The sequence below is a fragment of the Eptatretus burgeri genome, unplaced genomic scaffold (assembly GCF_056783735.1).
Source record: "Eptatretus burgeri isolate ZD-2024b unplaced genomic scaffold, Ebu_testis_v1 Ebu_testis_scaffold_58, whole genome shotgun sequence".
NCBI classification, from domain to species: domain Eukaryota; kingdom Metazoa; phylum Chordata; class Myxini; order Myxiniformes; family Myxinidae; genus Eptatretus; species Eptatretus burgeri.
The window spans coordinates 14,774-27,813 of record NW_028222008.1 but is presented as its reverse complement, the minus strand read 5'-3'; the positions used below and the strand labels follow the sequence as shown (position 1 = coordinate 27,813).

The following is a 13,040-nucleotide window of genomic DNA, read 5'->3' as shown; positions in this document are numbered from 1 at the left end:
TTGCTTCACCTTTCCAGGTTTGCTTCACAGTAAAAGAAAGGATGATGAGAGTGACAGCAGTGTATATGTTGAGGGTGATGACATCAAGATGAAGAAGGATGAGAAATTTGAGGAGCATGAAGTGGTAAGCAAGATATTGGATTCCCGACGGTGGGGTGAAAAGTAATGAAGGAGTCCACTGAAATCGATACCACGATTTCTCAAATCACAAATTCAAGCACAAATTTGTCATCTTGTTGAAGATATTGTTACGGTCGTTGGGGGTAGATGGAGGAATTGATTTGGGAATTTAGCGTTGAATAGAGTAGTTTGGTCCGTGGACGTGTAGGAGCCATCTCGATGGAATTAAGTAGGGAAATTGTGAGCTTAAGTGTTACTTGTCACCACACGTGGGGTTGGTGCTTTGTTAATTAGCTAGGGTTTAAGAATAAGCTTGCTCAGTATGTTATTGCCCTCTGTGATTTTTCCTTATGTTTTCATATTTCAAGAACGGCAATAAAAATGGGGAAACGTCCATAAAAGCGCCTCAATTCCAAGTTCCACAAAGACCAGCTCTGGGCCAAGCTAAGTTTAAGACTACTAGAAAGGAAGGGTTTTATTTTTATTTTGTTTTCCCTTTGTTCTGTATTTGCGTCTGTGTGAAGAGGCGCTTCGACTGGCGGATTTGTTTTCTCCGTTGTTATCATTACCTTTTGAATCATTGTCCTTTGTAAATATTTGTTTATTTTCATTAAATATGTTCATTTTAAGAATGAGCTTCCCCAGTGTGTGATTGCCCTCTGTGATTTTTCCTTTATGTTTTCATGTTTAATTTATTAATTAAATTAATTAAATTTTATTATTTATTTTTAAAATTTTATTATTTAAATCATTTTCATTAAATATGTTCATTTTAATCAACTGTATTTGTAGTGGGGTTCGAGTATAACCCCTCCTTGTGCTGTCCTGGTGCAGTGCCCCCATGCGCTGTGCTTCTCTGCCCCACCGCCATTGCACCATGCCCTTCCAGCACGTTTGATAATCTCCAAGGATCGACTTGTTCCCCTCCTTTTCATAAGGAACCGCTCGGCCGTCCGGGAGATAGCCGTGTTAACCGCCCATCATCACAGATCGGGTCGGGGGATTCACCTTGGCTGCCACCCCCGCAACAATATGTCCCCATATTATTTAATATATTATACTGTAGTTATTATTGACTGATGGAGAAGAAATTCTAAAGTCATCCTGTACATTTAAGTCATTTATTCAACATACAAACAACATTAAAAAATACAAACAAACAAATACATATGCGCATATGGAGGATCTGAAAAAAAAACCAGTCTTCCTCGAGATCTCATGAAATACATGGAGACTTTTAGTTCTTTATCTTGAGTTCAGTGAGACACAGCTCTTTGTCGTTTTCAACGCTGGCACCACATTTTGTCAGGTCAATGTATTTCCAGGTGGAAATCATTTTCAGCTTTTGTGCAGCAATCAGCCAATTTTCGAAGGATTGTAGCATATATTTCAAGACCAGATGTGTAAAATCTCTCCCAGCAGAGAATGACGTCAAAACTGAAATCCTTTGGGTACATTGATGGATCACATACAATTTATGGAATGGAAGGGGAAAAGTTCAGTCTGCTTCTCAACAGGCTCGGGAATTATATATAATATAAAGCAATCAGAGTTTAGTGAATACATCTGGACATTTTCCTGATACTAACATTCCAGTTGTGTTGAAATAACATTCTTCTATCAAGCTCGCTGCTACCTTGTAGCTATCATTTCATAAAATCACTTCGTAAGTAAAATATATGTATAAATAATCGGCAATTCTTTTATACTGAATTCAAGCTTATTTGAAAGGTCGGTCTGCTGATCATATCTTTATGAGACAGGTCGATCATCTTTCAGTACAGAGGAAAGATATGTTGGTGTTAATTAAAATAAAAAATGGATACATGTTCAAGCACATAGAATCACACAATATTTGAGTACACTTTCCACTTCAGATTAAATACGTTTATTTTAATATCAAGTTCAATTTAATTACATTTTATTATTGTTTTTATCACCCTCAAACCCGTCATGTTAATTTCGGAGAAATTGCATCGACACTGACAATATGATTGTTGAGTTTATGTGAAATAATAATAATTTAATAATCATTGTATTATTTCTCTTCTATTCCAAAAGCGTTGTTGTGAATCTCTGTTTGCGCTTTTGTCAGATCGGGAACTGGGAGGTCATCGACAAAATTGGAGAAGGAGGCCTTGGATTGGTTTACAAAGCAAAGAACATCAAATCTGCGGTGGAGGTACAAGCTTGTGGTGTACTTAATGTCTTCCTTTCACTTTACGGGAGCTGAAACAGCTCCTGGGAGAGCTCGCTGGAACACAGTAGAGGGACACTATGGAGGGACACGTGGAATAAAGGGACAGGGAGATTCTCCTACATCTGAATTCGTCAACTTTGTTCCTGTCGAGATGAAAGATGCTTTTTCTTTAGACTTACAGGCCTCGTGTCATGTCATTCCTGGAGAAGATTCCATCATAGATGTCGGAAGAACGACTACCTCTGCTTGGCTGAACGGTTTATGGTTTGGACACCAGTGATAGGCCGGATCTGGATTCAAACATGGACCAAAATCGAATCGGCTGTTCTTCTCACCAAACCAACTCAACCACCAAATGAGGATTTTGAAAATGTGACCTAAGTTGTTGACCTTTGGCGTATGTTGACCTCAAAAATAAGGTGGTTGAATTATATGACGAAATATACAACTCCTCTTCAAATTTCAAGTCAATCGGATGAAAACTGACAATTTTAGAAATCCGACCCCTGTTTAACTTTTGGCCTGTATTGACCTCAAAAAGAATTGGCGGCGAATTCAGTGACCTGATATGCAAATCTTCTTCAAATTCCGAGTCAATCAGAAGAAAATTGAGGTGGAGACGGGCTGCCCTCCTTCCCTCGTCTCTCAATTATATTTCTCTTCCTCTTCCAATTGCTGCCACTCAACGAGATTCACTTATGGTGTGTCCATGTAGTCATCCACCTATCCCCCATTTTTATCCTCGGTCGATGTCGAGTTGTTCCTTTCCGTCACTTTTTCTCCTCCACAGAGACTTCTGTATAAATGGATGTAATCATTGTAATGTCACGACGCACCAATATCATATAATTTAATAGTTTTCCAACATTGTATCGAAGTTGTTATGATATGACCTTTTGTTTTCTCTTTCAGGGTGCTTTGAAGCAGGCAAAATATTTGAAGGATTCCAATAAAGTAAGTTTGTGTGAATGTGAAGATAACTGTGTTTTAATTACTGAACTAATCGTTTAATTTACCGATGAAATGTTCTGATGGAACATTTGTCTGTGATGGGTCTTTGTCTTTTGGGCCCTGAGGCTGTGAGACCCTCTGTGTGAGTTACAACTTTGTGGTTGCAGCTATGGGGTGAGTTAACCTTTATACAGATTATAGAATTAATTTGTTTAATTTTCTTTTCTTGTTTTTTATTCTTTTTGTAGCTCTGGCGTGAAGCTTTCAAAATGGTGAAACTTAAAAATCGAAACATCGGTAAGTGTGGATTTCACTCAAACTTATCACGGTGTGAGTAAAACAAGTTACAGATTGTGTGTTTCTGTGACATGAATTTATCACTCATCACTCAACTATTAACTTTTCTCAAACTCAATCAAACCGGAGTTCAGGTTTGCAAACACGCTTTTGCATCCGTCTCTTGAAACTGCGTCATGGAACGTCGGGGCCGCTGAAGCAGCTTCCTGAGAAAGGGTTACACTGGGTAGTTTAGCAGCAGTAGTTTAGGCAGCACTTTGTAATTTGTTCAGGATGTTGATGACTTGTCATTGGAAGGGTCACACGGAATTTGCATGTTCATCATGTTGTTTAATGGTGTTTGACTTTGGGTGGGTTTCTTATGCCATCTTAACTTGCGCTCCACTGTCTTGTTTCCCCGACAGTGAAGTTGTTTGAAGTAATTGAAAATCCGATCTCCAAACAAGTGGTCCTCGTGATGGAGTATGTGGCTGGAGGTGAGGTTGCTGAAGTCATTTTGCTGAAATTCCACTGTTTGTGTCCTTCAAGTTCACTTTTACTTGAGCACTAAAATAATTTAGAATGGTAATTAGTAAACGTGAATTGTTGGGACTTTTTAGTGGCTCAACAAAAAGAGCAGAAAATATAACATTGACATATTGTTACAATTGTTGGGGTAGATGGAAGAAATTAAGAGGGAATATAGCATTGTGTCGAGTTGCTTGGTCCGTGGACGTGTAGGACGGATGTTGATGTAAATAGGGAACCTGTAAGCTTAAGTGTTACGTGTCATTTGGGTCTCAGCTGTTCACCACCACCTCTGATCTTCCCCCATCCAAAACCACGATCTTTTCTACCTCCGTAAATCCACCCCAAACCCACCTCCTTCAAATTCCTTCCTGAAAGTCCTTGTGGTGTCCATCTTGTATTCCCCGTGTTCCCCGCCCCCATCCCTCTCCCTTCCACAGATCTCCGCCTCATGTTTCTGTTCCCCACTCAATTTTCATCCTATTGACTTGAAATTTGAACAAGATTTACACATCAGGTCAATGAATTCAACCACTAATTATTTTTAAGGTCAAAAGGTCAACATCGGCCTGATTTCTAAAATTGAGATTGGGCCAAAATCTCCACATATCATGATATCTCAAAAAGTTGTGGACGAGTGATGACAAAACGAGGTAGATGAGTTGGTCAGGTGACTCGAACAAGCCGATTAGATTTTGGTTCAGATCGAGCCCATCGGTGGGGACACAAAAGGTAAACTGTTCAACCTGGCGGAGGTATGCGCTCCACCGAGTGCCGTTCTACTTTGATCTGTTTTCCCAAGTGTCGCTCTATGAATGATTTTTCATTGTTTTGTTTATCGTTCCTTCACTTTATCGTTCCTCGACTCGTGTTTTCTCAAAAATGAACAATCTCATTGCTTTGCCCTTGTATGTTTGTTTTCCATGTGCGCAGGTTCACTCCATCACCAACTTGCTTGCCGGAAGACATTTTCTTTAGTTGATGGGTGGCATGTCATGAAGCAGGTGAGATGACAGAGCTTTCAGCCTCAGTGTAATGTTGATGTGTTTTGAAACTCCAAATTGTACAATGTTAACAATCACAATCTGTCTCCATGATTTAATATTTTATCTCGTCCTTCCAGATGGCTTCTGCTTTTGCGTATATTCACAGCGAGAACATTGTGCACAGGGATATCAAGGTAACCCACTTTTTTTGTATATCTTGTCGAGGCTCATATGAGAGCGAACACACAACGCACAGCAAGGGGGGCACGAGACAAAAACAGTGGGGAACAGACATCAGGAGACCTGTTGAAGGGAGAGGGATGGGGTGGGGAACACGGGGTATACAAGATGGACATTACAGGGACTTTCAGGAAGGACAGCAGGGAATTTGGAGGAGGTGGGCTTGGGGTGCATTAACAGGGGTAGAAAAGATCTAGGTTTTGGATGGGGGATGACAAGAGGTGGTGGTGAACGGCTGTTTTGAAGGCCTGGAGGGAAGAATGGGATTGAACAGAGTGAGGGAGTTTATTGCAAAGGCGGGAAAAAAGAGGAATGAAAGCGTGAAGGTGAGGAGTGATTTGTGATTTTGGAAGTTTTACCAGAAGGGGGTTGTTAGCGAACCTTGAGCGCCCCGCGGAAATATGGTGGGGACAAATCACAGAAACAGCGGGGGGGAGGGGGGGTGAGACCGGAGAGGAGACGGTACAAGACAGAAAGACCACTGACCTGCTTGCGGTGAGAGAGTGAGAGATCCAAAGACTTAGCCTCAACGCGGGAAATGCCAATGATCCGATATACCTTGGTGTCCACAACGTAAAGCTGAAAAAGGTGAGAGGCAGGAGCACCAGCCCAGAGGGGAGAGCAGTACTCCATCAGGCTGCGGACAAAAGCTTTGTATGTGGTCAGGAGCTCAGGTGGGCCGAGGAAGGACTTTGCACAACGCAGGATTCCCAGTCGGTGACTGGCATTGGAGGTCAGTTTGGAAATGTGGCTTTCCCAGGAAAGGTCATGGCAGATAGTGAGACCCAGAAGCTTGAAAGAAAGGACTTCTTCCAGAGGATTTTTGAGAAAGTGGATGGGTGGGTGGGGGGGGGTCCAAACGGTCCTTTCGGAGAGACATAGTGAGAATGTGAGATTTGTCTGGATTGGAAGACATGTTCCACGTGTTGGACCAGTTTGTGATTTTCCCCAGATATGCAGTGAGCGAAGAAGCTGCTGCATGCCGGTCTGAGGGACGACAGATGGTGCGGCAGAGGGTGGAGTCATCAGCAAAGAGATAAAGAAGATTTTCCAGAGAGTCGGAGAGATCATTGATGAAAACCAGAAAAAGAACAGGGCCCAGAACGCGACCTTGAGGAACTCCAGCCTGGACAGGAAGAGGGATGAAAGAACTCCATTTAGGGCCACACGTTGATTGCATCAGGAGAGGAAGTCTGAGAGCCATGAGTGGAGATGGCCTTGGATACCATAGAAAGAGAGTTTCGTAAGCAGGGCAGGGTGCCAGACCGTGTCAAAAGCACGCGATATGTCTCAGGATATGGCTCTGATTTCATGTCTGCCATTGAGGACCTCCATCCAATGTTGGGAGAGCAGAAGCAGCATATCCAGGGTAGAGTGACCTGGTCTGAAACTAAATTGATGAACGGAAATCAAGCCATTGGAGAAGAGGAAGGATTTAATATCTGAAGCGATGATGGATTCCATTACCTTGCTGATGATTGGGAGAAGACTGATTGGTCTGTAGTTGCAGGGATCTGTTTTTGCACCTTTTTTATGCAGGGCAGTGATGTTTGCTGATTTCAAAGGAGATGCCAGATGACCTTGAGCAAATGAGAGGGCGAATGGAACAGAGAGAGGGTGAGCAAGAGCAGAGGAGCAGGTTTTTAGGACACGTGGGCTGATGCCGTCTGGACCGGTTGCAGAATCTGAGTCGAGGTTTGACAGCAAGCTCTCCACCTTGTCAAGAGAAATGGACACAGAGTCCATGGACAGTTGGGTGCGACTGGGTAAGGTGGGTACAGAAAGCGATGGGTTTGGGAAACAAGATTTAGATGCAAACCCCGAGTTTAAACATTCAGTTTTTTCACGTGTGGTGTCAAGATTGCGGCCATTTGAGGTAAGGGAGGAGATGGAGGGGGGACATACACCAGGAAGAGATTTGATTAGACGCCACCAGGATTTGGAGTAGGGAGAGAGGTTTGAGAGTTCAGATTCTAAAGATGTTTTCTGGCTCTCCTGAGGGTACATACACACTTGTTATGAGCTTTATGGAAGGAACTGAGATTACCCTCAGTTGGGTTTGCTTTCCATGAGATGAAGGCAAGTTGTTCCAGGATTTACTGCCTCGCCACAAGCTTCAATGAACCAAGGGCCGGAGGAAAGGTAGGACAACTGAAGACAAGAGGGGATAAATCTGTGCATGAGGGAGAGCAAGTTTCTCTGAAAGAATTCCCAGGATGAGTTGACGTTGGAGAAAGTAGCGATGGGAGACCAGTCAATAAGTTTGATGGCTGCTTGGAGACCCTGCCAGTCGGCTTGAGTAAAATGCCAGACTCGACGGCGCTGAGGTGGTTCTCTGATAACAGCCAGAGAGATGTCCACTCTGGTCAGATGAACCGATTGGAGCGGTGGAAGAACAACAGATATTTTCACGGAAATTTGTCAAAATCAGATCCAGAAGAGATGGAGTACCATTGGATGAGATCCGGGTAGGGAAGGTGACCGATTGATTCAGTCCCAATGAGTCGCAGAAAGCTTTTGCTGAAGTGCCATGACAGGTGAGAGAGGTTCCCACACCGAGCCAACTGGCATGATGACAATTGAAGTCACCACATGTGAGGAAGAGAGAGTTTGGATGCGAAGATGGAAGTTGGTCCATGTTTTCGGATGGTGAGGTGGAAATGGAGTCATCACTGTTTGGTGGACGGTACAGTACACATATAAACATGAGGTGGGAGTGGAGGGGAAGCCGTAGCCAGAGGTATTCCTGGGGGTGTGGGGGAGTGAGAGCAGTCCATGGAGAGTGAGGAATAGAGTCTTTGATGAAGAGAGCAACTCCTCCACCAGGACGAGGCTCTGGTCTGTCATACCGGAGGAGGGAGTAACCAGGGAGAGATACTTGGGAGTCACAGACGTCTTGAGGGAGTAAAGTTTCTGTTCGGCAGATTATGTCTGGTTTGTCAGTGGCACTTGTGGAACACTGCAATGAAAACCATATGTTGTGTCGCACAGCAGGGATGGAATGTGGGTTGGAAGTGGAGAGGGTGGGAAATAATATAATTTATATTGTTGGGTGATGATCAACAAGGAGGGAGGTGGGGTTTGGGGGGCTGTCACATATCCACCCTTTTTTGTGCTCATTACACAATTCATTAGACGTCCAAGAAAGCTCGAAAAGATGTCAAAATTAAATATCCATTTCAATTCGGTTTCAGTCTGTGATAAAACAGAACTACTCACTGTCAGAGTGTGTATTTAATTATTTATATCTCAATTAAAGGCGACAGGGTGAGCGTCGTTCTGCAATATCAAACTCCTCTGAACAGAATCCACTGATACACGCTGTGTTATCGTCACCTGTCCATCAATGCTCTTCCATCTCAACCTTCTCCTCCATATTCGAGTTTTTACCTTCGCAAACTTTGTTGTGAAGGTTATGTTTTGATCGCTGTGTATTTATTTATTTACTTGTGAATATGTGTGTTTGTTTGTTTGTTATTCGCATAACTCCAAAAGTATTGAACTGAATCGTAGCAAATTTGGTGGGATGATTGGTTATTATCCGAGGACCATTCGATTAGATTTTGAGAGCGATCGGGTCAAAGGTCAAGGTCAAGGTCATGAAAACGTCAAAATCGTCTTTTTACCATAGCGCGGTCAATTTGTATCTAATTTGCATGCAACTAATGCCAAAATGTTCAGAATTCAATGCCCCATCTTGTGATATGTGACATCACATAATGACGTAATAACCCTTATTAGCGGTTGGGAGTCAAAGGTCAGGGGGGGGTCATGACATTGCAAAATGTGCGGTTTTAGTCATAACACGGTCAATTCTTATCCGATTCGCATGAAACCAACACCAAAATGTTGACTGTTCTGTTCCCCACACTCTAATACCAATTACAAAATTAAGAGTACAAAGGTCAAGGTCGAGTTCATGAAAAGGTCAAAATCGTCATTTTGCCATAGTGCGGTCGATTTTTATCCAATTTGCATGCAACCAATGCCAAAATGTTGTGAATTAAATGCCCAATCTTGTGATATACGATGTGACACAATGACATCATTACCTTTGTTCGCGGTTTAGGTCAAAGGTCAGGGGGGTCAACGACCTTTATTATCATAACGCGGTCAATTCTTATACAATTTGCATGTAAGTAGATTCAAAATGTTTAGAATTCAATTCCCTATCTTGTGATGTGTAATATTTGATTTCTTATAATGTGACCAGTTGTCATCAGATTGACTTGACACCGACACCCAAAAATGTCAGGGAGTTCATACAGAAATTGTACAATGTACGTGAATCAGTGTCAAACAGCAGGAAATTTAATGTTTTTAAGCCATCATAACACATATGAGATGGCAGATGTGGTATGGGATTAAATACCCTCACAATCAACGGTTTCTGGGGGAGGGGCAAAATGTAGCATTGGCGAAGGTATGCGTTCTACTGAGTGCCCGTTCTAGTTACCTTATGAGAGATCCTTCTCCACCATACTCGAGTCATTACCTTATGAGAGGTCCTTCACCATATTCGAGTTATTACCTGATGAGAGGTCCTTCTCCACCATATTCGAGTTATTACCTGATGAGAGGTCCTTCTCCACCATATTCGAGTTATTACCTAATGAGAGGTCCTTCTCCACCATATTCAAGTTATTACCTAATGAAAGGTCCTTCTCCACCATACTCGAGTTATTACCTAATGAGAGGTCCTTCTCCACCATATTCGAGTTATAACCTAATGAGAGGTCCTTCTCCACCATATTCGAGTTATTACCTGATGAGAGGTCCTTCTCCACCATATTCGAGTTATTACCGAATGAAAGGTCCTTCTCCACCATATTCGAGTTATTACCTAATGAGAGGTCCTTCTCCACCATATTCGAGTTATTACCTAATGAGAGGTCCTTCTCCACCATACTCGAGTTATTACCTAATGAGAGGTCCTTCTCCACCACATTCAAGTTATTACCTAATGAAAGGTCCTTCTCCACCATACTCGAGTTATAATCTTATGAGGGGTCCTTCACCACCATATTCGAGTTATTACCTTATGAGAGGTCCTTCTCCACCATATTCGAGTTATTACCTAATGAGAGGTCCTTCTCCACCATATTCGAGTTATTACCTAATGAGAGGTCCTTCTCCACCATATTCGAGTTATTACCTGATGAGAGGTCCTTCTCCACCATATTTGAGTTATTACCGAATGAGAGGTCCTTCTCCACCATATTCGAGTTATTACCTTATGAGGTCCTTCTCCACCATATTCATGTTATTACCTGATGAGAGGTCCTTCTCCACCATATTCGAGTTATGACCTAATTAGAGGTCCTTCTCCACCATATTCGAGTTATTACCTTATGCAAAGTCCTTCTCCACCATATTCGAGTTATTACCTAATGAGAGGTCCTTCTCCACCAGATTCGAGTTATCACCTAATGAGAGGTCCTTTTCCACCATACTCGAGTTATTACCTTATGAGAGGTCTTTCTCCACCATATTCGAGTTATTACCTAATGAGAGGTCCTTCTCCACCATATTCGAGTTATTACCTGATGAGAGGTCCTTCTCCACCATATTCGAGTTATTGCCTAATGAGAGGTTCTTCTCCACCATACTCGAGTTATTACCTAATGAGAGGTCCTTCTCCACCATACTCGAGTTATTACCTAATGAGAGGTCCTTTTCCACCATACTCGAGTTATTACCTTATGAGAGGTCTTTCTCCACCATATTCGAGTTATTACCTAATGAGAGGTCCTTCTCCACCATATTCGAGTTATTACCTGATGAGAGGTCCTTCTCCACCATATTCGAGTTATTGCCTAATGAGAGGTTCTTCTCCACCATACTCGAGTTATTACCTAATGAGAGGTCCTTCTCCACCATACTCGAGTTATTACCTAATGAGAGGTCCTTCTCTACCATATTCGAGTTATTACCTTATGAGAGGTCAAACACTACACTGCTCCTCATGGGATTATCCACAAATTGGATTAAAAATAAATCTTGGAGTAGATCGAGAAATTCCTCACCTGCCCATTCCATGTTCCTGAACCCAATTTATTCCTGGCAAATTAAAATCGCCCACAATCAATCCTCTTCCCTGACCACTTGCCTTTCGGAATCCTTCATGAACCTTTCTTCCGTCATACCAGGAACTTGATACACGTACTGATGACTATTCTTCCATCTTTAATATCCATCGACACAGAACCCTCCACATCAACTCACTCCTTCACATCACCCCCTTTCTCTTGATATAACACGGTATTGTTCTTTCCCTCGATTGCTACACCTCCTGCTGTTTTCTCTTTCCAATCACACCTCCACATCTTGTGGCCTTCTCGTCCCTTCCTCGAGTTAAACCAAGTCTCACTTCCTGCGACTCCATTGCTCGTACTCTTTACTATCTACTCTCGTTTCAAGCTCCTCCATATTATTGTTGAAGTCTCAAGAAATAGGAAAAATGTGAATAATCCAGGAAAAACTCAAGAAATATTGGACAGAATTTCATCAAACTTGGTACAAAGGTAAAGTTAGACAGGGCAATTAACTGATTAGATTTTGGGCCAGATATGATAAAGGTCAAGCGTCAAATATGTCAACACTCAAGTGTTTGTGCAGGAGAGCGGAGGTATTCTTGTCTGCGCGCAGTCAAATTACTTGAGTTTGTTTTGTTTTTCCTGTGTGCCCCTTCTCATTAAAATTTGTATTTTTATTTTAACACATTTTATGAACAAAGGTTTGATGGTTTTTAATAGAATGATTTGTGTTTGCTCTTCAGCTTGACAACGTGCTTTGCAACAATGAGCTGGCCGTGAAGATCATCGACTTTGGCTTTGCGACATTTTGTAGGCCAGGTGAAAAACTTTATGACAACTGTGGCACACCTGGCTATATGGCTCCAGAGATCTCAATGGATGGCTATTTAGGTCCCCCAGCCGACGTGTGGTCACTGGGCATCCTGTCCATAAAATTATTTCTTGGACGGGAATTTAATGGATCTGACATGACGAAAGTAAGTATTGTTTATTATGGTGTTATGATCATCATCACAAAGGCATCATCACATCATCACAAAGACATCATCATCATCATTATTATGTGCTGAGTTGCCTTTTTGAACATGACCTCTCTGATTTTTGTTGTGGCAAGTGCGATGAAATAACTTGGCAGGTGATAATGGAATGTGAATAATTTGTACATACAAGTGGATTAAGTTTGTGGAGAGAATCTGCACAGGAGATTGACAGTGCTGAGAGTGTCAGTGTGTGCTAAGTGAGTGAAGGGGTGTGACTGTGTGGTGTGAAGGGGATGCTGAAGGTGTGGTGAGTGAAGGGAGTGTTGATGGTTTGGTGCTGGGATGTTGTTGTTTGGCGTTTTCAGCAGATACCATCATGGACACATTGCTCATGGCAATGCTTTTGTTGTTAAGATCTGTTAGTTTGATGAGTGCGGGTTCTGCTGGGTATTCCGGTTTGGACGTCCTGATCCATTTTCTTCCAGACTGTGCAATGAAACAAATGATTGTTTCATCATTCGCTTATCTTCTCTTTGGTAATTCTTCTTTGGTACGTTTCATTTCGAGTGCCAAAGATTTGAGTTGTCACTAATTTATTTAATAAAACCATAGACTTAATATCCAATGTTTGAGTTGAGAGGGTTTGTTTTTCAGCTCATGAAGAAAACTTCTGAATTGTGCACCATAATTTATTAATTAATGAGAATGTATTTTATTCCTTTTG

The 13,040-nt window shown here is 42.1% G+C and overlaps 1 protein-coding gene across 7 annotated transcripts in view; it reads left to right on the top strand.

Annotated features, from left to right (window-relative positions):
• The window catches only part of LOC147007653 (putative serine/threonine-protein kinase MARK-C), a 67,918-nt gene that overhangs the window by 44,883 nt on the left and 9,995 nt on the right, over positions 1–13,040 (top strand). For all 7 annotated transcript variants that reach the window (XM_085866644.1, XM_085866646.1, XM_085866649.1 and 4 more), the window contains 8 exons: positions 18–124; positions 2,216–2,302; positions 3,233–3,274; positions 3,520–3,568; positions 3,973–4,044; positions 5,009–5,079; positions 5,199–5,255; positions 12,080–12,313. In XM_085866644.1, the coding sequence (XP_085722770.1) occupies positions 18–124; positions 2,216–2,302; positions 3,233–3,274; positions 3,520–3,568; positions 3,973–4,044; positions 5,009–5,079; positions 5,199–5,255; positions 12,080–12,313 (719 nt within the window). The remainder of the gene's footprint in view (positions 1–17; positions 125–2,215; positions 2,303–3,232; positions 3,275–3,519; positions 3,569–3,972; positions 4,045–5,008; positions 5,080–5,198; positions 5,256–12,079; positions 12,314–13,040) is intronic.